Here is a 24,297-nt window from a genome sequence, read left to right on the forward strand (position 1 = left end):
TTGTAATTATGAATAAGTTTTGCCATTCCTACGCTACCGTAAAATACTGAACTCTGTCAGTCGTGGGCTCGGTTCCAAAAATCTCTCATTTCTCAAGTGTGATTATTACTGTAAGCGTTAGAAACTCGTTGCTTTCTAGAATTTAGTGTAATTGCACGTCAGTTTTTTACGGTAACAGCTAAGTTCGAAATACTTTTTTTCTCTAGTGTTCGAATTCCCTCGAACCGCGTTTCGATCCAACGTGGTGCCGTGGTGTCGATGTGAAATAATTTGCTGTAATTTTCGCTGTGTGGTTTCTTGGGCGATCGGATTTTCGGTTACTATCCAATCGCAGTGGCTCGAGTTGGCGGCAATCTCTTACATATCGGATTGTCCCGGAACTAAAACGCAAACGTATCAATTAGCGTGGTGTTGGCGTGCCGCCGACGTGGATGTGATCGAACTGTAACTCACGAGCAAACATCACACACCTTTCAATGATTACTTTAGAAGATTATAATGTTACGGAAAAGTACTTGCATTTGATACGATATGACAACATGCATTGGTTAATTCAGTAACGTGAGCTTAGTCTTAGTCCTTTGGCGTGATTAGTATACGAACGGTTTTTAGCTGAACAAAAGAAGTAAACACACACCAACAAAAATAAAAAACGAGAATGATCTCAATAGAAGAAGTGAACTGTAACAGAATATGCATCTTTAACGAATTAGTACGAGTGAGCGAGATGTGGATGAGACTGAGATGTGCGTTTAGTTGTGTCACTTTGGCGAATGATTAATTTCGTGAGAATCAAATGATAACGATATTCTCTTAGAAGCAAACTACACCTTTCGTTTTTTATTTGATAGATTTTTAGTACAAACGGTAGATATTTATTTGTTGGCTTTTATTGTAAACGTTTTTATTTGCGTATATGTGGTGTTAGTTCCCATTTGAGATTTCACGGCGGAGAGATTTGAGGTTTCGGCGATCATCAATTGGATATGGTGGAGGCGCGGAGTGGGAGATTTTGGAAGCATCAAACACGGGCGGTTTGGCAAAAAGCTGTTAATTTCAAGTACTGGTCAAAGGTTGTCACATAGATATCAAATGCATGTGCGTTTCCGATTCACTCAACCAATCGTGAACAACAACAATTAAGGTGGAGTTTACTCCTGAGAGTTTCAGTTAACAGATGAAATGATGCGAATTGTGTGTCATCGTTTTATTTCTTATTAAGTCTGTCGATTTGTTTCGCAGCGTACTGCTGCTGTTTGCACTTTTTAAGCCTACCAAAAGAAAAAGAAAAAAACAGATGCTACAAAAATAAATAATAAAACACCGAAAACCAATTCTAGAGAAAACGAAGTAAATTAAATCAAAAAGTAGATTAATAAAAAAACATTAATTTCAAGTACCTCGTAAGGTAAGCCGCGTTCGGCTTCTTGGGACAACAGTCTTATAAAATCGGTACGTGGAAATTTCGCGCGTAAATTTCCACCTCCTCGTGTGAGCGGGCAAGGGATCAAGAGGCCGATGCGACCTCTTGCGTTTCGAGCGAGGGATCGGGTACGGGTGTGCAGGAATTTGAGACGAATGTCGGCGTTGGGGTGGCGCTCGACAGGCGTCTGTTTTCTTTACGCTTGTCGGCGACCACCGGGCACCTGGCAGTGAAATTCGGAATCTTTTGCGAGTTTGCATCTTGTAGTAGTTTGAATGATTTAGATGCTGGTATGTCCGTCTGCTGGGCGCTCTCCCAGGTCTCGTAATACTGAGCGTATTCATTGTTTGTATAGAACTCTTGCGGGGTTTGCGCCGCAGTCGCGCTACCGTCCAGCAAAAGTGGCGAGAGAAATGTGTTAAATTCGTCTGAGGAACTTAAATCTTTGCAGTCGCGGTCTTCCTGTAGGATTTTGAAAGCAGCCGCTTGCAACATCTCCATTGGCACATTCTTCAATTCAACATTTTTATTCTTTAGAAGATTCGTGACCAATTCATTGACTTGTTTATCAGTTATAGGTGAAGCAGGAGAGTTAAATCCACTCTCATCACCTGCAGTAAAACCCATATTTGGATTTACTACATTCCTCAATGGCAGTGACAGGCTTTCTTTACGCGTGAGAGAATCACGTTTCTTTTGAAGCAGTTCCTGTTCTTCTTCTTCATCGCACTCATCCTGCAGGAGTTTAAAAAGGCGCGAATGTGTAGCAGCTCGCTGATATTTAATGATTTTACGAATATCCTGAATACTCTCGCTTTCTGTGTCTGAAATATGTCGGCTCATGTCTGAAGTTACACCAGAATCAATCTCATCTTCACTGTTGTCTTCTACCGATTTAATACTTGACTTAGTCGACGTTTTCGGAGATTTTGGAACAATTAAATCAGGTGTGAGATAGTCTTTGTCTTGCACCTCCAAAGTTGGCAGTTCAATTGATGGTTTGCTTTTGATTGGAGTCGAGTTTCTACTTGCGTTTTGCAGCGCTCTGATTCGTTCCTTGATTGTGGGAACGTAAAAGTCCTGTGTGTTGTTGTTCAGATCACTCACTTCAGCATCGTCACATTCATCGTTGATGTCTGTTTGCATTGGGGAAGCATCCTTTGACTTGCTTCTGCTTAAACTTCTGCTTCTAGAAATAGCAGAGCATTTGTCAGCTTCTTCTTTCTGTATTTCAAGCTTTTCATCTTGCACCACAGAAATACAAACGATTTCTTCGGAATCTGCAACTTTCTCAAGTTGTAACTCCTCCGGAGTTTCCTCTGATTCTTCAACCTGTTCTTCTTGAACTGCAATATGTATCATGTCTTCTTCTTTGGTTTCTTTAATATTGTTAAATTTAAGATTATCTAAAGTAAGTTTTAAATGATTCTGTATATTTTTAAAGCACTCATCTAAACCAAGATCAAACATAGGAGCTTGTAAAGTTTCACGAATTTCTTCTTTGGTAAAAATAACATTTGAAATATTGCACTCATCTACTTGTACTTTTTCAATTTGTTCATCGTTCATTGTAATACCGACAGTGGTAGTTTCCTTCTGCAGGGTGTCACTGACCACATCTACAATCACCTCAACATTATCAGCTTTTTGAGCTACTATTGTATGTTCCATAGTATTCTTCACTTTTTCAGTTGAAGCTCTAATTTCTTCATCACTTTCCTCCTCGCAAACTGCCACAATTTCTTCTTCGTGTTTGTTTACAATATGATTAGTAATACAATTATTCTCTAACCAGGTAGTAATAGAATTAGTGTTTTTTGTACTTTCAATCAAGGCCCTAGATGAGTTTTCGTCTTTTTCCAATGTTGTTCTGGTGTCGACTTCCTGCTCACAGACTTTGGTCTCTTGACCATCCTCATCCTCATCAACAGAATACATAGAATCACGGTATTTGTTGACGAATACTTGCCTCTTTGGTAAGATATCTTCTTCGGTATTGATTTGACTCCAAAAATCCACCTCGTCACCTTCTGGTTCCTGGTTCTTTTCGATTTCTACGTCTGGTAAATGCGTTAAACTGGTGATATCTGGTTTTATCTCACTGTCTGCGCTTTTTACACTATCTTTATCATCATCCATGTGAATTTCAATCTCACTTTCAACGTGGGATGAGTTAGATCTTGATCGGATCAGTTGATGATCCGTTCCGTTTTCTGGGACTAAATTAGTTTCAGGTTCTACAGCCACCATTTCATTTTCAATCACAGTTGCATCACTCTCATAGTTTAATCTATACTCCTCGGCCTCTTCTACTCTCTGATCAACATCAGTATCGTAAACTAGAACGGTTTCCTCTACGTTTAAATCTCCTACCACCATTTCCACTCTTCCATTAGTCTCAGTTAACATCAAAGGCAGTTTGGCAATTACTTCCTTTTCATATAATTCGTCATCGTCCACAATTTCATCTTCATCTTCATCAGCAACGATTGTACTTTGACTTACCACACTGGATTCTCTGTCCATGCGAGAAGAGAAGCTCCTTTCGCTTTCTTCATAAATCACGCTCAAGACGTGGGGCATTTGATCCTCATCAATATAGACTGAAGCAATTGATTCTTGTTCTTCTTCATCTTCTGAATTGCTTTCAACATCTCCTTGATCACCTTCATTATTATCAACAGAGACTTCTTCTTCTTCGTCTTCTTCCTCCTCTACTTCCTCAATTTCTCCCTCTTCTTCTTCTTCTTCTTCTTCTTCCTCAACTTCAGTATCAGTGTCTACGTCCGCATCTGACATGTGAATGGGAGTCTTGCTTGGTAATGGGATTTGTGGCGCTTGTTCCAATTGATGCATCAACGGAACATTAGAAGTGCTCTTTTTGTAAATTTCCTCCACCTCCCCATCCTCCTCATCACTTGACGATTCACTATCGGCATCCATATCATGATCACGGTCATCAATAATAGTTGTTTCCGATCTGTCATCACAAAATTCTTCAATGGGCGTAGTTTCAACTGGAGTGGGTTTAGTTTCTATTATAGGAGTTGTAGTAGTACTTTCATTAGCCTCAATGTTTTGAACAGGTTCCTTATTTTGTGCATTAGAATTAGTATTTCCTTGTTGTTCAATTTGGTTCATTTCATCCATGGAGCAATATCCATCATATCCATCTGTTGAATACGGATAGGGATATGCATACCCCGGAGGTGGTGGAGGTGGATAATACGAATAGTAATATGGATCCCAATAGTACTGATAGTCAAAATTAGCTGGAGTATTTCTGTAACTGCTTGTTTCAGATTTGCCGGTATCACTTTCGTATCCCTGGTTGTAGTAATTAGGGTAGTAATTCCAAAAGGGTACTGGCGTATTCCGACAACTGCTACACATTGGCGCTTCATTCTCTAACTCCTGTGTGGGTGTTGGGGCACCAGAATGATAATTATATCCCCAGTTTTGATTGCCACTCTCGCCGTTTGTCTGCGCGTCATTTTGCGGATAGTTCGGATAGTAATACGAGTAATAATCATACCAATAAGGGTCGTAGTAATTGGGCCCGTACATGGGATAAGGACTGGGGGCAGTTTGGTTAACTGGTGTTTGGGGTGGTTGGCTGGGTTGGGTCGAAGGAGATGTTTCGTTAATTTCGGTAACGTTTTTATCGGAAATTTCGCTAGATTGCTTGTCAATGTGGCCGACCGCTACAACAAATTTACAAACTGAAGTAATAAACTGAATCATAATTTTGTTTCTTTGGGAAAAATCAGTAATTTGGTTCGCATAAAATCAGCTACTACAAAAATCTCAAAAATAGGTGCTTTTTATAGAGAAGTTGCTCTCTTTTCGTTTAAATGTCATTGTACTGTACGATTTGTACGGCATTATTGTGAAATTTAAGAGCAATGAATAAAATCAGGGGGTTATCATCGAGACTGAATAATGAGGTCTGAGGGTATTAAAAATAATAAATTATTTGATGACTTAAGACAATTGGCTTGATCGGCTTATGACTTATTAGGGCTTTTGGCGGGCTGGTCCGTGACCGTTGACGACAATGCGGGAGATGTCGCGGAGCGACAACTTACCGGGCGAACTCGTCATTGCCTGCAACATTTGGAAGGCCTTCGAAGGGATGGCACTGCCCATGTACTTCCTGGGTTCTTCAACAGTTTGCTGGCTGGGGTGGACATACGGTAGTTGAGGTTCACCTAGAAATTTTGCCAGGAAATTAGCGCAAACTTATGAACGTTCAAAAGTTGAAGCGGTAATAGATAAAGATTGTGTTATAGAAAGTGTTCTTTAAATACTAAAATACGTAAACTGTGTGAACAAAAATAATGTACAACTTATTAAGTTTACCTTCAAGTTGTATGGGTATCGTACGAACGTTGCTGGCCCTCGGTTGATTCGGACCTTGCGGCACTGCAATGCAATTTGGTTTGATTAGCGTCGAAGCTACAAATACTACTTTGTCCCACAATCTATGCAGTCTATACTATCAATTACAGTTTGGGCGGCTTAAAGCATTATGTCAAAGTTAGGCGCAAGCACTTCATCCCACATCCTCCTACCAATTGGTGTGCCGTGTATCGGGTGATCCGGTGTGTCTGTCAAGTGTTGAAGCATTCTGAAAGCTTTGGACGGAATCGCCGCACCACGGTAGCGCGGATCGGGTTCATTATGCAGGTACGTCTCTTGATCAACGCCTACAGGTTCAAATTGGTTAGATACAACGCTCCCAGGGTGTTATTCAAGCAGTGAATGATCAATTAATCGAAGCACGAATCTGATTTGTATAATGTAGTGGATCAATATTGTGTGGTGCTGTGACAATAAAGAGGTTTCCATACCACTTTGATCAATGTATCGAAAAACCCTCGAGGGGATGTGTCCTCCGCGATACCTCGGGTTTTCCTCATCGCGTTTGTTAATGTAGTCTAGAAAAAGTAACACAAAACAACACGACACAAATGAATGCACACATGTTAGCAGTCGACTTCCGGTTTGTTGGTTGACGGTTACAAGTGCTTACCTTGCTTCACGCGGTTCATAAACTCCCGATCGCTGTCGTTTTGATTCATTTTACGCATCTGGTCCGCTGGGAACTGCTGCGCTGTCCGCGGACCATATTCGACCTGTTGCTGGTCGACTTCCTCGTTAGGGTTCTCGGTGTTCGTCATTTTTTGTATGACCTTAAACGAGGTCGATTGTGTGGGAGTCCAGCTTTGCTGCCTATTTAGATTCCTGTGACCCAAAAATGTGAATTATGACTTAAGTTGATCAAATGTAATGATACACTTACCTATCTGGAGTAGCTGGTGTATTTGGACCAGAATTTTGCCCTTCAATTTGGATAGGGATAATCCTGGTGCCTTTCATTTCCTGTTGCATGTGTTGTTGCTGACGTTGCATCTGCATCTGCATCTGCTGATGTTGTTGCGGGTGCTGCATATGTGGCTGGACCTGTGGTGGAACCCAACGTTGTCCTCCCATAGGACCAGGATGTTGATAAACCTCCGGTTGAGTTACGTATACAACCTCAACGCCAGGGCGTGACGGCGGAGGTTGCATTTGCACTGGTGTTACTCTTGGTGGTTGAACAGCCACTCGCGCTGGTTGCACAATTTCTTCCTTGGGTGGAGACTGTTGAGGACGTTGTGCCCATTCAGGTAGTTCCGGTTCTCTACGTTGCTGATTCTGCCATGGTTTGGGACCCGCATTGAGCTTAGCTATCGGTGACTGTGGGGTCTGAGGTGATTGCGGTTGACGTTGAGGAGGAGTCGGTGGAGATTGAGGTTTGGGCGATTGCTGTTGGTATTGCATCTGCTGTGGAACTTGTTGCTGTTGATTGATTGGAGGTATGTACAAGGAACCAATGCTGACATTGCTCGTTTTGGTTGGTGGCGATGGAGGACCGTTGTTTTCCACGGATGGTTGGTGAACCATCTGTGCTATTGGATGCGAATTTGCTTGCGGGTAGTACTGGGGTTGCGGGGAGTACGGCTGGGGTTGTGTTGTATAAGAGGGTTGTCTATTGTACTGCGGCGATTGTTGCTGCTGCTGTGGTAGTGGAGAATAGTGCTGTTGAGGTGATTGTGGTTGAGGGGAGTACTGAGGTTGCGGAGAGTACTGAGGTTGCGGAGAGTACTGCGGTTGTTGATTGTACTGAGGTTGTGGACTTCTGGGTGGAGGCACATTATTCACTGGTGGAGTATATTGTTGCGGCTGATGATTCTGCTGCATATTGTTTTTGTGCTCCATTTCAGCAAGTTCATCCAAGAAAGTCCTGCGTTCCACTTTGGGGGTTTTACGTAACATCGCCATTGGATTTTCGGGGATGATCCGAGTCATATCAGGGCGTTCAAATATTCCGTCATTATTAGCCACAGGTTTCATTGGCAAAGGTTGCATCGGCGGTGGTGGAGGTGGCGCATTAGCTGGTGGGGGTGGTGGAGGCGGAGGCGCCCCAGATGGGAAGACCTGTACTTGCAGTTGAGGTTGCATGGCGGCGAGCGCAGAGGGCGGCAACTGTCGATTGCCTTGCGGATATTGCGGCTGTTGCGGTAGTTCACCAACGCCGGGGGCGGCTGCGTTGCGTTCGATTCGTCGTGCCATTCGCGGCGACTTGATTTCGGATAGGTCAATACCGCCCGGCGTGTACGTGAAGGGTTTCTTGTCTTTAGTCATCATTGCATTTTGCACGCACGCTGGTGGTTCGTTTCTTCGTTCACCGATCTAAATAATAAACCACATTAAAAACATAACGCTACGCTGATTTAATTTTATTTGGCTAGCAATACGGAATTCTTTTAAATGCGTGCAAGCTAGGAAATATCAGTATGCGAACGCCAATGAACACAATTATAACAATTTGCAACAATCCGTTCATAATGATAATGACTGTGATTATAAACGAAGAAATATTAGATAAACCCATAAAAGTGTTACGCACTTCACTTTTTAGTCTTGCTGCCGGAATATTTCCGGACAAAATCGGCGGCGGTGGTGGTGGTCCTTGAGCTCTGCAACAAATCAACGAACTATTTTAATTATCAAACATTAAGCTGTCTCAAAACTAGTGATCTAGCAATGCACACAACCGATTTATGCACTTTCTTCCGCTCTCAACAATTGTATTGTAAAAAAAGTTTGCTAAATTTCTTTTCTTCCTTTCTCACAGCAACATATGGAGATCGCATAAAAAAAACATTGCAGTTTTTAAAATTATATTTCACGCGCGACCGATCACAATTAGTGATACTCCAATGGAGAATTAGACAGGCAATTAGTTTACGCATAATTAAAGCAGGTTGAACCGATAGGCGCATCGTACTCATCGTGTTACTAGCATCGGCGGCTTTTTTCTTCTTTTCAATTTCTTTTCGCTTCTCACTTTTTTGTTTCCATATCGTCATGAGTCGATTCGTTTCATTTATTGTTCTTTCAGCGCGTGCTATGCGTGGAAGTGGGAGATCGGTATGAAAAGTGCAAGTGTTAAGATTGGTCGATATGGTCGCTGGAGATACGGACAAGATTGGCTTAAGTCCGCGCACTTATTGCCAAAGTATAAATAAGTTTGCCTCTTCGGTGAAGAGCGCAGTGTGCTCAGCTTGTTGCCGAAGTGTAGATTGGAGAACAGCGCGAGCATCTCAACAGCAAGGGAGTCAACAATAGTGAGTTTCATTTCTTTTACAATTCGCATTCAAACGACACAAAGGCGACGTTTGCCTGCTGGTGAAAGAATCTGAGCGACAAACAATTTTCACTTTCCAGAGCAAACGATGGCGAGTTTGAAGCTGATCACGTTGCTGGAATTGCTACTGATGGTAACATGGATCGACTCCTATCGGATCGATTACGTTATCGGCGGTAACAACGAATTCGGATCGGACGTGGGAGCTCATAGCGCATTGACCGGCGGAGGGTTCACCCAATCAGGTGTCTCACTAAATGATCCTGTCAAGTTCGATAGGCTGTATTCCAAATTCGAGACTCGTTTTGATCCCAAAGATTCTGATGTTAACTATGGTCAGGAAGGGGCCTATGCCCCAGAGCAATACGCCGAATCAGATTATGATGAACATCGACCTGTAAGTCCCGAGGGAGCTACCCAGGGACAAGATGAAGATTACGCTGATACCCGCGCAGCTCCACGTGTCCAAACCCCGCAAGCCTCACCTCGTTCCCATGATGATCATGAGCATTCCGAATCGCAACACCATGGTCACAAGGAGGAAGAAGAGCACGCCGAGGTGCACTACCACAAACATACCCACATGCACAAACACACCCATAAACAAGAACACGTACACAAGCACCAGGGTGATCACAAACACATGCACGATTCCAAGCACGGTCACGATCACAAACACCTCGGAGAACATAAGCACGAACATAAGGGCTCACACAAACATGGTCATGACCACAAGGAGGCCCACAAACACGACCACAAGTCCGATCATAAACACGGACACAAACACCATGGCGAACACAAGCATGACCACAAAGAGGACCACAAAGAAGACCACAAACATGATCACCATGGAAAGCATCATCATGATCACAAACACGACCACAAATCACACGCCAAGCACGAACATCATTCCAAGCATCATCATGACGCTCACCACGATCACAAAGAGGACCATCATCATTCGGGCAAACACGATCACAAGTCGCACCACAAGCATGGTCATCATCATTCCGCTAAACATGATCATAAGGAGGACCACCACCATGGACACAAGCACGGTCATCATCACAAGCACGGACACAAACACTCCAAGCATTAAATTCTAGTTGAATACTCACTGTTAGCCTTAAATTGTTGAATTTGTATTTTTGTTTATTGGTTATTGTGTTTTTATAGAAATAAACTTGTTTTCCATTAAATCTTACTTTCTTTGTTGTTTTTTGAACTCTCAATCATATTCAAAGTCAATTTCTTCAAACTGTTCATCATTGAGACGACAATAAAGTCAATTAAAGTTCGTCGTCGATGAACAAAAAGTCAATTTTCATGCAAGTGTGTTCTCTTTATTTTCATTCAACCATTCATTATAATATTAATTTCTTCTTAATAAAGAATTTCTTTTTAGTACTACTTTCTTGGTGCATGTTATTTTTATAAAATCGGATCGTATCTAATCGCTAATCACGACTTTCTGTATTTCTCCAAATTTCCGCCGAAATTATTTCGATCAATCGAATGAAACATCGGAAATTCTAACGCGTAACGCATTTCTCTAATCTCGATTCGATGATTTGGGAAGTAGTTACAATTCGCTCTGCTTTACTAATTGCGCCCGAACTTCCTATTATCATTTCTTTCCACAGCTATAATTTCACGCTGTTACCTAAATATCCGCACTTGCGGGAAAGCAGAAAGAAATGGTGTTCGCCATTAATAAACTTATTAATAAACTTTTACGTCGGTGCTGCATATCCAATGAGATGCATGGTGCAGCGTGGTGCAGACGATGCAAGTGGCTGGTCAAATAGGCGATAGGAATTAATTTGCCGAACGTCGGCGCATTTTTAATTGCATTATTAGCAGATAATACCGCTTGATAGTGAGCGGGTCTACTGCAACCACGAACGGCCAGGTTAATGAGAGGATTTGCGTGCAATTATTATTTATAAAATGCGTTTTTATTTCTAATTAATCTTTACTGCTATCTAAACAATGGGCGCATACCGGAATGTTTCATGTCTCGTACCGTGTGCAACACGACATTCGGTCATAAGTAGCTTGTTTACTTTTATAGAAATGAATTATTTTTATAAGATATAATATTTCTTCTTTTATGGAGAGATATTTATGATAAAATCTAGTGTAGAAAGTTTTTGATTGATAGGTGGTTTGATGTGCTGTGAGATAAAAGATGTTAATAATTGGAAATTCCATTAATATGAAAATTATCCAAATTGAGTGGATTTTTAATGTGATTGTTTGGCGCTAAGTGTAATTTGATGATTGAAAGAGTTGATTTAAAATTACTGGTGATTTGGTTGTGGATCGGTGGTAATGATGCGATATGCTAATGCTCGATTTGTGGTGTTAGCTCGGTACATATGGTACGGTGATGATGGTTCGCGTTGTATGCGGAACGCAACGGATAAACTGAAGCAGAAAATTATGGCGAAAGTAGGGTTCTTACAATATAAATACGCGAAGATGCATTCAGACAGCAAGCATTCAGAGCTCAGCTTTGTTGGTAGTAACATTTAGTTTTCCAACATGGGAGTCTTGGTGAGTAGCAAGAGCTGTGGTTCAAGTGGCAACCACGCAGGGTGCTAATCAGGTTGATATTCCTCACAGGCATCTGCGAGTTTGTTGGCGCTGTTGCTAGCGGTGGAAGGTTTTAAGATCAGCGTACCCGTACCTGATCAGGACACCGTGCAATCAAAGATCTACAAGAAACAGGCGGCTTTACCACGTACCGATGCGGTACCATCAGCTGGCGCACCCGGTGCACCCGCCGCCGAAGACAGCGCCGCACATAGCGCCTATTCGCCCCTCGTCTACGACTACTCCACGCCGCAGCTGCACCGATTCACGGCGCAGGACGGCATCGGCAGCCCAACATCCCTCAACGATTACAGTCAGTACGAACGCCTGGCTGAGTACGAGGCTGAGCATGCGCCCAGTTACAAAACCGCCGAGTATCAGAACGACGATGAGTTCGACGATGAGGAGCAATTCCTGCGCAACGAGGAGGGTTACACCCATTATAAGACCTCGTCGAACGTTGCCTTTGAAGGCCCCCATCAAATCGAGGAGATCGAGACGAAGAGCTTCCACAAGGAGGTGCCCAAATACGACGTCACTAACTTCCGCACGCACGATATGCCCAAGCATCATGGCAAGTCCAAGGAGGTACACTACCACCAGCACAAACACATGCACAAGCACGAACACAAGCAAGAGCACGTGCATCAGCACAAACAAGAGCACAAGCACGCCCATGAGGAGCATCATAAGCACGGTCACGAGCATAAACAGGAGCACAAGCATGACCATCACGAGGACCACAAGCACGGCCACGAGCACAAGTCCGAACACAAGCACGGCCACCACGAGGGCCACAAGCATGGACATGAGCATAAGGAAGAACACAAACACGGCCACCACGCGTCCCACAAGCACGGACACCATCACAAACATCACCAGGACCACAAACACGACCATCACCACGGCCACAAACACCACAGCGAGCACAAACACCACGAGGACCATGGACACAAAGAGGACCACCACCACGGACACAAACACGATCATCATGAGGACCACAAACACCACGAAGACCATGGTCACAAACACGACCATCATCATGGCCACAAACACGGTCATAAGCATGGTCACAAGGAGGAACACAAGCACGGACACAAGCATTCCCATCATCACTCGAAACATTAGAGCGACTCATTCGTTCGGCGACCGCATCCGAAACCAAAAAGGCGTGGGAACGATACTCATTGCAATAGTCATACTATTATCATATCCAGCCGATGGGGGTTTCCTCAATCCGCCTCACTCGTGGGTGGTGTTAAGTGCATTTTAATTTGTAAATCGTTATCTTATTGTTATTTGTTACAAGCAAACACGAAAATCCGAAAAAAAAATGGTGACGTATGCGATGGTTCCGCTAGCTGTATATTGTGTATTTTGTTTTTTTAAATAAATTGTTGTTGACGTTACACGCATTGGCTTATTTTATTTATTTATCTCTCAAGGTGGCGACCACGGCCCGAAAACGTCGTCGCAAATTTCGATTTCTAGATCGAGGAAAGCTCGATCTGGGTTAGTGTGCGAAAAACGTTCTATTCGCAAAAAATATATATTCTGCCAAGGATTTTCGCGGTCGGCGGAAAACGCGCGACACCGAAGAGAGTTGAAGGTCGAGCGTGCGAAAACCTTCAGCGCGCCAAAAATACCCACTATTTTTAATATCAAACCACAATATTCGATCTAAGATCCGGACGTAGACGCTGTCTAACATAATATTTCATATTTTTACATCGTCAATATTTCAGCCTTCATAACATTTGAAACTTTCCACCGCGATAGAATTACATTAAAATCTGATGAGCGAGAGAAAAGTTCACGGCACAAAGCCGCGCAGAACTAATCTAAAATTCCAATTGCAAATTATGTTTTATTTAGACTTATTATCACACTTGCCGGCGTAAATAAATTAACTTTCCCTGGTGTTTGATGTCTCGAAATAAAACGCTTTTTGCACCGCGCCGCACTTTTATTCGCATGCCGAGATCTGCGCGATAAGCACCATGCATCGGCAAACTTATTGTCAATTAAATGTTGCATTGTCGCCACAAAAGTTGCCCACATTCATTTCAATATGCATTATTCATTCATACCGCGACATAATAACACGTCAAGTTGGCGCATCATCAACATGTTGCGCGAATGTTTCGAGCTCACTACCACAAAGAGAGAATAATGCGTTGCACTTACCAATATAAGGAATGTAAGGAATGAAAGCAATGTTAGTTCAAGCTTATCAAGACATTAAATCATTACGCCACATGACCAGTAACGAGCGAAATATGCTCAAATGAATCAAATTCGGGCATTTATTGCGTGCAATTCATCACTGATGGTGTTAATTGCGCAAGAATCTACGGTTTTCTGATTATATATTTGATTTATATGAAAGGCATGCATGAATTCTTCTTTCTTCGCTGGTCTTCACACGTTTAGTTCCTGGGGTGATGTGATGCACTTGATGAGAGAACTCCTACTTGCACCTAGAACAGCTCGCGATCGAGTGTGTACATCGCTGAAGAAGCAAAGTAACAGGCGTGTTCTTTGCTTCTTCAACGCAGGTGGAAGTAGAAATATTTCTCGCCGTAAATTTCATACCGTCGACATCTCTGGACGGCGAGAATTAAGCTTTTGTTAATTTTCTGTTTTTTTTTTTTTTGCTCGTGCAACGCAATATTCTCATTTTAAATTTGAATGTTTATAGATTGTTTTGATAGTAAATCATACCTGTACGAATGTGAGCTGTATAAAGTCCTTAATCCTAGGATAATCACGCACTTATGTTACTCAAACTGCTTACTGGTCCGTAATCGGCGCGCAACTGCACAGCATCGCGAACATGTGCAATACTCGAATTCTCGAATGTTGATCGGACCTTGGTGATTGAGATCACCGCACTCCGGCCGGCGCCCGGCGACTTGGAAGTTGGAAGCTGCGGCGGAACGCTCCTTTTTTGGTCCTGCCGTATTTGGCCGCGCGAATGTCACGCTCGCATCGCGCCGAATATGAGCCGTGAGCGATTGTCGATAAATCACACCGCAAGGATTTCCATTCAGTCCTCTGTTGCGCGTATGGCTCTTTTTTCTATTTTATTTTAAATCGCCGGTGAACTTGAAACTCCTGCCAACGAAAACCGGCGGCGTGTTTTTCACACACCGCCGCGAACAATTAACAAAAAACTTTTGCTCAAGCCCGGCCCTGTTGACCATTAATTAGCCTCGATTTATCGCCGCACATCTTCGCATTGGATAAATGTTCGCCGGCGCGAAAAAACAACGCGGTGTGCAAACTCGTCTAAAAATAGTCGCCGCATGAAGAATAATGAAAAGCGGAATCGTGCGACGAGGAAGTGTATTTCTGCGTCAGTGTTATAAACATTTCGCAAATCGCGGGATTCGCGGATGCGAGATATTAAAAGCAGGCAGCGCGAAAAAAAAGCAGGAGCGCGGGGCGAGCGGCGCTTTTTTATTTTCGCGCAGCCGTGAATTTTATTGCGGCAAGTTCTTTAACCTGCCCCGCGATTCGGAAAAGATGTGTGCGAATCGGTCGCGTATCGGACGGGCGCTGCCACGCGCGCACACTCTTTGCCAACTTGACGCCAAACCATCAATTATCGCGATTTTATTTTCGACTTGCCGGTGTGTGTAACACGAGCCCGAGCGATCTCAGCAGATGGATCTATCTATTACCACACGATACTTATTACATAAAAAAGTGCTTTAACAAGCGCTTAAGACCGTTTCAGCGCTTAAAGCCCACACAAAAATCACATCATCAACTCGTAAAAACCACACTCAAATCGTTCAACGCCCAATCGTGAATTTTGAATGTCGATTTACATTTGATCTATTTTCGGTCGTGAAAAGTGGCGAACTTTTCAAGCAAAACGTGTCCGCAAAAAAACGAGAATGCAGCACCGCACGCGCATCACATTGTATTTTTGCGCGCCGACCACGCAATTGCACCAAATGCCAGGAATAGATTTGTTTGTACTGCGAAATATTTCCATGAAGATCTGAGATCTGCTCACACGCACAATCTAAATATTCCACGCATGTCAAAGGTTCACAATGCGCCAAACGCAATAATCTACTGTTTAGACATTTTAATCAGATAAATAGCACACAACAAGATTATTTATAATAATAAGTCTCAGGTGTTATCGCAACTTGAACTTTGCTTCTGAATTTAGTTTCTACCTTAATGTATACCTGGAATTAATTGATAGTGCGGGGATTTAAGCATCCTGCAGGCTTAGTTTCTCATCGAACTCTTTCAACGTCTCGGCCACTTCCTTCTTCTCCGCTTCATCATCGGACGGAATATCAATACTTAATACTTTGATACCACTCTTATCTTCGTCTTTATCGTCGATTTCAGGATAAGTTTCGGGTGATTTTGGCGTCTTGTCACCTTGAATCTCGCCGGCAAGTTCCTGGGACATTTTTTTATACTCGCCTTCATCTTCGCTTTCTTCTTTTTGTTGTTGTGGGACTTCTTCTTCATCTTCTTCTTCTTTAACGTCTTTAAAAGGCTCCTCCATGCTGGGCATTGGTGTAAGTGCGTATTTTCCGATGCTGTCTTTGCGACCAGCTCCATCGATATCCTCTGCAAAACATACATGAACCGCAGAATCAGAATCTTTCTCATCAGTCATCTTCTCATTTTCTTCCGTATCCGAATCTGTTTTCTGTGTCATTTCTTCCATAGCTTCTGCCATCTTGAATTGCATAGCTTTGCAGTCTGTTTCGTCAACTGATTCCTCCACCTGTGAGGCAGACCTGTTGACCTTTTGCTTATAGGCACTTACAGCCCCAAACATCATCGCCCGCGGGGCCACCGCTGATTTGGCAACTTGCACTTTCGGTACTTGCTGCTTCTCGACGTTTTCGATGGCGCTCACTCGCTCGCTGATCTTGCAGGACACCGTCCTCTGCACTTTCGGCGTGTCCCCTTTGAGCGCATCGATTTTCTTCACGGAGAACGCCTCGATGCGGTTCCTCACGGCGATGTTCTTCTCAACCAGCCGGCGCAGTTCTTTCTTCGCGGCGGATTCCGGCGGTGCCTCGCTTTTTTTCTCCTGCAGGGCGTCGAGGTACTCTTTGTAGTCGCGGTAGTTACCGCCCATTTTGGAAACACCGTCGTTGCTCGACGCCATTGTGCTTAGACGAGAGGCGATTCGCGCACTGAATGCGAATTGCACCCACTTCATAATACATATTCGCTTGTTATCTGCACGCGCAATCAGCAAAAGTGATAAGCGATTTGTCGCTTTCGGCTTTACTTTGAAAAGTTTGATTATGGCAAATAAAAATAAATTGAAGAATAATTCGTGATATGAAAGTTTAGTAACTTTCAACTTAAAGATGGCGCTGTATGATCAAAAAGATATAATTTATTTTACTTATCATAGAAATGAATATAACAAATATTTCCAAAGATATATAAATACTCAGATGACGAAAAAGTCAACTGAAACAAAGCTTAATTCTAACAGTAAATATCATTACTGTGTATAGTATCACAATTGAACAATATAATTGAAGCATGGAAAATATTACGTCCCGGCATATATTTATAGGAATGAAGCATGTGGAGTATCAGTCAGAGAGTAATCCTGGAAATTATTCGCTTGCCTTGGGATTGACACGTCCGTTCAAAGAAGCCAAGTTGCCAGATGCACTAAAATTACATTAATAAATTAATTAACCATATTAGCAAAGTGTTGCAATGCAAATGACATATTCATAGTTCCAGACTGCAGTGACTTAAGTTAGGGCTTAGCCACTCTACACAGCAGCCCAGTTGTTGTGACGGCTGAGTCATCGGCAGTCGTTTAAATAATAAAATTCTATGAAAAAATGACGAAAACATCTCGAGGTTTCGCAAACGATCGATTGATGACTCACGCGTGACGCTGTTTATGTAATGGCGACGCGTGTAAACTCAAAAGTATTTACTAATGGGTTTCTGCCAAGTCAACGATTTGTTTTGTTTTGTTTTATTCAATATATTAAATTTTCGAAATGTGAACCGTTGTGAACTTCGCGAATCTTTCCCAATGAGCATGTAATTGCATGCCAATTAAAAGATAACCTGAGGTTGATGTCACTTACGTAATGCTTTTAATCTGTTCGGTGACACCTTTGTCCTGGATAACGTGCCCATCATGTTGCGCGGCGAGCAGATTCGCGCGGTTGTTGTACGCCCCAACGTAGTTTCTCAGCGTTGCATACACCAGCTTCTTCACGCTTGGATCGTCGCGGTCCACAGGGGCATCCGGTCGAGCCGCTGGTACCCGCGTCACGACCTGCGCCTCGGGGTTGGCCAACATAATCGGGATCGTATGCTGTTCGCTCAAGCGTCGTGGTAACGAACCAAATATCAGCGCTTGATTGGCACCTGGAGCTTTCTTGAATTGTGGCGAAACTGGTTGTTTCAGCTGGTTGGTTTTGTCGGGATTGAATCGAGGAAGAGTATGCACGTGCTGCATATTTATCGGCTCGCTCGTCCTTCGTGGGTACGTGCCGCGCGTGACTTCCTTGTACTCTTTGGGCTGGTGTTTTGCTTTCAACTCGTCCATAACACACGATTGCAGTTTGTTTGTGGGTTGCACACGTTGCACGCCGCCATTCTTCACCACGCGGGTGTTGTGCGAGACGATGCTCTTGATTTGCGCGCTTTTCGCTGGAAACACGTGCGCCATTGGCGGCGGCGGTGGCGGAGGTGCGCCGACCTCCGTCACGCTCAATGCCTGTTTATCAAACACGGCTACTTCTCGAGGTTGCTCATTCTCATGCTTTGGCACTTGTTGTTGATATTCCTGATTCGATTTGATTTGAATCATTATTTCGGCCTTGTGGGTGCGCGCGTCATCTTTATTTACGGTGATTCCGGCGTGTGGTTTTCCTTCGCCGTCCACAACGTGCGTCGATGTTTGTTCCGGTTCCTGCTGGGAACTTTCCACAACTTTGCCGGGCTTCACCGGTTTAAACTTGAGCCCAGTATAACTATCCAGATACTTTTGGAAGGATTGATATGATGGAATATCCGATTTTCCATTTGTGTTAAGTGATGGTCGTCGATTGTCTTGCGAAGTGATAGATTTTGATTCTTGATCTTGATCCGCATGGTTGGTCTTCGTTGGGGCAGCAGCAACCAGCTCACAGGTGGGAATATACGGGGTTGGCGGTTTTCTGTCCACCGGACGATTCACACTTACCTTCGTCACAATATCGCGCATTTTGGGCACTTTTACCACACTTTTCGTTTTTGTTTGAAACTTTGAAACACGTCGGAAATAAATACGTTCGGAATGCGGGTCTGTGCGCTGAGAATCTTGCAGCTTCGCGGATCGGCGCTCTATGGTAATGCGTTCAGTTTCATTCAAGGTTTGAATTACTTTTAAGTCAACCGGCTTCGGCGCGCTGCTTTAATAACTCCGGCTCTCAAGCTTGAATTCGCCGCTGTGCCGCTGCGCACGCCTGCGTGAGTGACTTATGCAGCGGCTGAGTCGCGCGCGCAGAGATACGCGAACTAGTGTAGAGAGGTACGTATTAAAGTTCTGAGCAAACATATCATGCTTCGCGCTTTGTTTGACGATGCATCGCTATCGTTCAATTAGTACACTGGTGGCGCGTAATCGTGATTCATACTATTGTTTCCGTCATGCAGACTGTGCGATTTATGATAAAATATTATGTTACTAACACATCTCCCAAAGTACACACATTTCCACATACTGCGCGTTATCATTTTCACATTACAAATCAATATAGCAACGAATCAACAAAGTGGAGTGTTGTGTCAACACCAAATCAGACTGAAAAAGCTTATTTTTCGGACAGGTGCACGAAAGCTGAATAATTTCTGTGAATCAGTTGATATGATTTGATATGATACTTTTATTGTGTGTTATTCATCAAAGTGAAGATATTTGACTGATAGGCTAATGCGTGCTCATGGATATAGCATTTCGCTATATCGCTATCCATGTGACACATTATGAAGCGATCGAATATCCATTGAAGATGATTAATAACGAAGAAATCGGAAGGGAATTCCGATAAACGCACACCGATGTTGATTCGGTGTGTAATGCTAATGATGATGACGCAACACGTGGGGAATTCGAAGCGCGTGAAACCTTCGCGCATTGAAATCGAAACCAACCGCAGCTCGCCGCAGAAAGGCCAAGAAGAGACGAAAAGCGAGAATGAAACTTAAGTCGCCTGCTCTCGTATCGCATCAGTCAGTAGTCAGCAGTCATCTCCTGATCGGTGCGCTGTGGTCGCTTTGTACTCGCGAACAAAAACGCTCGGCTGGAATTTTGGGTTGGGTTGCTCCCGCTCAAGCATCTCTTATTTAAAAAAAAAATCAAATTCCAATACGCGACCGCCGATAGCGCCCGAACCGAAATGTGCTTAACTCAAAGACACTCATAAGAGCGACACACCCACCAGCATGCGAGTACCTCTACGTTATAAACTCGACACAAAGCGGGAATGAAACGAAAAAATCGTCTTAACCCACTTTGCTGCTCCACACTCACGGTGCATATTGCATTCTGCATTCAAAGATTAACTTTTTTGAATTATAATTCTATACAATCAAATGCTTTGTTGCACGTATTCAACAGCATATGATTAACCAATTTAACTTTTAAATGATTATAAGCTTGTGATAAGTCGAGTATATCTAGAAATCGGAGAATTCCTAGAAAATTAAATAACGTTGCTCTACTGACTGATAAATTTATTTATTTGTGGATATCTTATATAACTATTGCCTTATCAGAAAAGTAAATGTAAAAGTTGTAGCTGCCTGAGAGCTGAGAAGTTAAGTAGTTATAAGTTTTCGGCACAATGTGAATTTTATATGATAGCAATTTGCGCGTTGAAAGTTGTGCCTCATTTTACGAGGTGGGCTATTCTTATCGCCTGTGAACTCTTCCGGTACAAGTTGCGCCCGCCACGTCGCCAGCAAACGTAAATTGGTCCGCGTCTCATACAGCCAGGATTGTAGACACACTGTCCTCAAAATATTCGAATGTTTTTGCACTACTTTCACAATATTTTGCTGGCCGTGCGCTCAGCGCGTTTTTCGCGCCGTCGGCATTATATCTGCAGTATTTTATTCGTGGGCTGTTGCTGCTTTTTTTTATGACGCAATATTTCTTAGTTGGTCATTTTGTGTTTGTGAGCGTCGGGCGTTGTTTTTCGCCCGAAAATCGTCTCGCTTCGTAGAGATCTTGTTAATACACGACCAAAATTACAGAAATTGGACGCGCTCGAAGGCGGCTAAAATTAGCCAGTCCGTATATTTGGCACGAATTTCCAGTGAACGACGACGAGCGTCGCGTTATATTAGGAATCACACGCTCACGCACATTCGCTCAGAGGCGCGCGCGCGCACGCGTCCGCGCCGCAAGCGCCGTATTTTTACCAAATTCATATGCAATTCGGCCCGAAATAGCCGCCTGACTCATTTACAGAATTTGCAGTTTCCCCAGTAACCCAATTCGCATTGCTATTTCGGGCCACCGGCGACACAATCGCCGGAAAACCGCCTGACCGCAACGAATTTTATTCACCACCAGCAACAAAGTCGCACTTACCTCCAAGGTGCTTCCGCCATTGTGCACAAGTTTAATCACTCAAAACGCGCCGCCGAAAACTTTCCAACCGAACGGCGAACTAACCGACGTCGTCCTGGTGCCCGTGCTGCGAGAAACGATCTGCGCCGCGACCCTAGCCGTTTACTAGCGTCGCTCTCTCGGGGCGTGTGCGATGTGCAAAGACTCGCGAAGTGGAGAAAAGAAAAGTGGTCAACTCAAAAATGAAAAAAAAGTCGGGGCGTGAATGTCGATGCGGACGTCGCGACGCCCTATCTGCAACTATCGCGCGTCGGACGTCGTGCGACGACGTCGGCAGCGAGCAACAATCGCCTTGCCGATTTTCCTGGCCGGCGGCCAGGACCTTTCATAAATCGACGCTGTATTAGTGGATCTTTTCGGATCTAATAGCGGTTCGGTGCGTGATGCGTAAACACTGCCCAGCTCGACCATGCATGCGAACCACGGCATAAATCATCAGCGCCTACGAGAAAAATCACTCGGAAAACGCTCGGCCACATCTACTTCGAACTACTTCTGGAACGCTTCAAGCGCGTTTGAGTCATTGTTCATTTCGAATGGCGTTTATCTTTTCGTTGAGTGCCACTTGCGCATCAATATTATTTTTAAACTGGTGCTTACAGTTAAAAAAAAATTGATCAGTAGATATAAACAATCACCTATTATGCGTCATAAATTATGCAAAGATAATAAAAATAGTCTGATTGCGAATAAATTTCAATCAATTAATTAATATCTATTATACACTTTAGGCAACTAAGCGTACATTTTACAAGTCATTCTCTGAGTAATAATCTCGGATGAATTCCAATGCTACACCATTGGACCATCCAAACCCAGCTTGTACTTCGTACTCTCCACCACCTCCATAGTTACCCAAACTTTCCGCATCGTACTTTTCGAACATGTATCCAGTGCGTTCGTATCCAATCATATTTGCAGTCACCCATTGCTTTGCCAACTGCTCCGCTATCTCTTTGCCTTCCTCAGTGCCGGTGTTCGCTAATGCTTGAACAATTATTGCCTGTAGTGGTGGCCAAGCATTTGGTAGGTCCCATTGTTCACCACTTCGTTTTAAAGATGAAGGAGTGCCACCTTCAAAGTCCAATACGCCATCATCACGCAGTTTCTGAATAAGTTTGTCGGGATTGAAGTTGATGCCTTGTGCTTTGACCCAAAGTGGACTTAAGTTGGACACATAGAATTCCTTTCTGTGTTGTTTGAGGGTAGTATCGTAATCATACCAGATACTATCTTCTTCATTAAAGAAGACTTTCTGAAGAGCACTCTGGAACTTCATGTTTTTCAGAAGCCACTCAGTCATTTTGCCAGGGTTGTTCAGAGCATTATATAGAAGAGCCACAGATCCTGTAGCTTGGTATAGGAAAGCATTAAGGTCAACCGGGATGGTTCTACCAGTATCAATAGTGCTTAAATTAGCATTGGTACCACCATCAGCATCATAGAACCACCTTGAACTAAAGTCCCATCCACTTTCAGCTCCTGCCTTCAAGTTAGTATACAGATTCTGTTTGGCTTCCTCAGTAGTAAGCTTGGAAGCTGTTAGAAAATCTTCTTTGTACGACTCTGGTCTAGGTCCCAGGGACTCAGGGTAATACCTGGCGACTTGATATTCCTCGCCGTTCACCTCTATAGTTATCACACGGTTTTGCAGGAAGAAATTAACTTCCTGTTCAACGTATGCAATGTTTTCTCTTAACCACGAAACATCACCTGTAGCTGCATAATATTCCATGACCATCTGAGCGAACAAAGGAGGTTGGCTCCTTTGAGAGTAGTATACGCGTGCGCCATTCGGAATAAAACCGTGTTGTTTGATCAACGTGACGAAGTTGTCCAGCATATCGCGAGCGGTATCTTTCATATCTGAGATCAGCAATCCCTTGATGATCCAATAAGTGTCCCAGTAGTAAGTCTCCCTGAATCGTCCCCCAGGTACAACGAAACCCTTTGTCAATGGGAATAACGAATGACGATGAATGTTCTGCAGGGTATCGCTGCTTATCTTCCTACCAAGTGTGGGCCAAATTGCTACAATCTTCTTCGCAAAACTGCGAATTTCTTCATCTTGGATGGTCTCCAGGAACGCGGGTTCCTCGTTGAAATCTTCCGGTGTCCATTTATCAAGTTCATCCGCAAACTCGAAGTTTTCATTCACGAAATCTTCAATCTGAAATGATTCTCTCATTAAATTTTTATCAGTTCTGATTAGATTTATTGCAAAATTTATCAAACGTTGTTTAAAATACGAAACAGTTACCTTGTGCATAATTATCACTTATCACAAACTGTTATTTTGTATAATTGGATAGGAATTTCAAGTGTCTAGTCTGATAATAATGGCGTATTTGTTGGTGCTTACTTGTTTTTTGTTGGGTTTTCGGCCGGTTCTCGCCATGAAAGTTTCAAAATTTTGAAGAATATTCTCTTCGTCGTCGAGCATTGTCATGTCTACGAAATGCTTCGAATCATTGAAGAGAGCGGCCATTTGCACAGTGTGCAACAACTCTCCTTGGCAATAAATTTTGCTGTCGCATGATGGTGGAAGCGACTTAGAGTCACCTTTCCTCTTTGATTCTTTTTAGTTCCGCTTTGGCAACTCAACGGTAACCACCACGAATATAATAGTTTTAAAGAGTTGCATTTTAAACGCAGCTCCTTTGAAATTAACTTAAAATTGAGTAAAAAGTTAATTTTACTGAAATATGTAGGTAGGTTTTTGCACTTACCGAACAACGCCAATTATTGAACTAATTACGATTTACAAACAACATTGGAAATATATACCTGTTTTTTAGTGGAGTTGTGAACCCGCGTGATGCTCGAGCATTATCTATTGAGATAATAGAATGACACTTATATTCTGGAATAGGCTCGTTCATGCATGCCCGTGCATAATTTTGGAAATTTGCACAAGCACGTGTAGTC

The 24,297-nt window shown here is 43.2% G+C and overlaps 5 protein-coding genes across 5 annotated transcripts; 2 read left to right on the top strand and 3 right to left on the bottom strand.

The window, feature by feature from the left end:
• Positions 1 to 469: 469 nt before the first annotated feature.
• LOC135793527 (uncharacterized) lies at positions 470 to 21,635 on the bottom strand. Its single transcript, XM_065304529.1, has 9 exons — positions 21,331 to 21,635; positions 8,379 to 8,466; positions 6,729 to 8,161; positions 6,459 to 6,670; positions 6,277 to 6,363; positions 5,998 to 6,132; positions 5,786 to 5,848; positions 5,512 to 5,634; positions 470 to 5,211 (listed from the first exon to the last, which is right to left on the bottom strand). The coding sequence occupies exons 1-9, from the start codon at positions 21,348 to 21,350 to the stop codon at positions 1,508 to 1,510; spliced, it is 5,865 nt and encodes a 1,954-aa protein (XP_065160601.1). The 5' UTR covers positions 21,351 to 21,635; the 3' UTR covers positions 470 to 1,507.
• On the top strand, positions 8,619 to 10,323 carry LOC135792650 (histidine-rich glycoprotein-like). The gene is made up of 2 exons (XM_065303309.1): positions 8,619 to 9,099; positions 9,200 to 10,323. Exon 2 carries the CDS (start codon positions 9,208 to 9,210, stop codon positions 10,216 to 10,218), a length of 1,011 nt encoding a protein of 336 aa, XP_065159381.1. The 5' UTR covers positions 8,619 to 9,099; positions 9,200 to 9,207; the 3' UTR covers positions 10,219 to 10,323.
• On the top strand, positions 11,626 to 12,992 carry LOC135792627 (histidine-rich glycoprotein-like). The gene is made up of 2 exons (XM_065303292.1): positions 11,626 to 11,678; positions 11,748 to 12,992. The coding sequence occupies exons 1-2, from the start codon at positions 11,667 to 11,669 to the stop codon at positions 12,843 to 12,845; spliced, it is 1,110 nt and encodes a 369-aa protein (XP_065159364.1). The 5' UTR covers positions 11,626 to 11,666; the 3' UTR covers positions 12,846 to 12,992.
• On the bottom strand, positions 17,090 to 19,347 carry LOC135792618 (uncharacterized). Its single transcript, XM_065303282.1, has 2 exons — positions 17,831 to 19,347; positions 17,090 to 17,396 (listed from the first exon to the last, which is right to left on the bottom strand). Exons 1-2 carry the CDS (start codon positions 18,955 to 18,957, stop codon positions 17,339 to 17,341), a joined length of 1,185 nt encoding a protein of 394 aa, XP_065159354.1. The 5' UTR covers positions 18,958 to 19,347; the 3' UTR covers positions 17,090 to 17,338.
• A 424-nt stretch (positions 21,636 to 22,059) lies between the features above and the next one.
• LOC135792588 (trehalase-like) lies at positions 22,060 to 24,221 on the bottom strand. The gene is made up of 3 exons (XM_065303248.1): positions 24,099 to 24,221; positions 23,732 to 24,039; positions 22,060 to 23,539 (listed from the first exon to the last, which is right to left on the bottom strand). The coding sequence occupies exons 2-3, from the start codon at positions 23,855 to 23,857 to the stop codon at positions 22,118 to 22,120; spliced, it is 1,548 nt and encodes a 515-aa protein (XP_065159320.1). The 5' UTR covers positions 23,858 to 24,039; positions 24,099 to 24,221; the 3' UTR covers positions 22,060 to 22,117.
• Positions 24,222 to 24,297: the final 76 nt, after the last annotated feature.

Source organism: Atheta coriaria, unplaced genomic scaffold (assembly GCF_025399875.1).
Source record: "Atheta coriaria isolate IRGN ID8LTWV9N9 unplaced genomic scaffold, Caltech_Dcor_3.1 hic_scaffold_1_pilon, whole genome shotgun sequence".
NCBI classification, from domain to species: domain Eukaryota; kingdom Metazoa; phylum Arthropoda; class Insecta; order Coleoptera; family Staphylinidae; genus Dalotia; species Dalotia coriaria.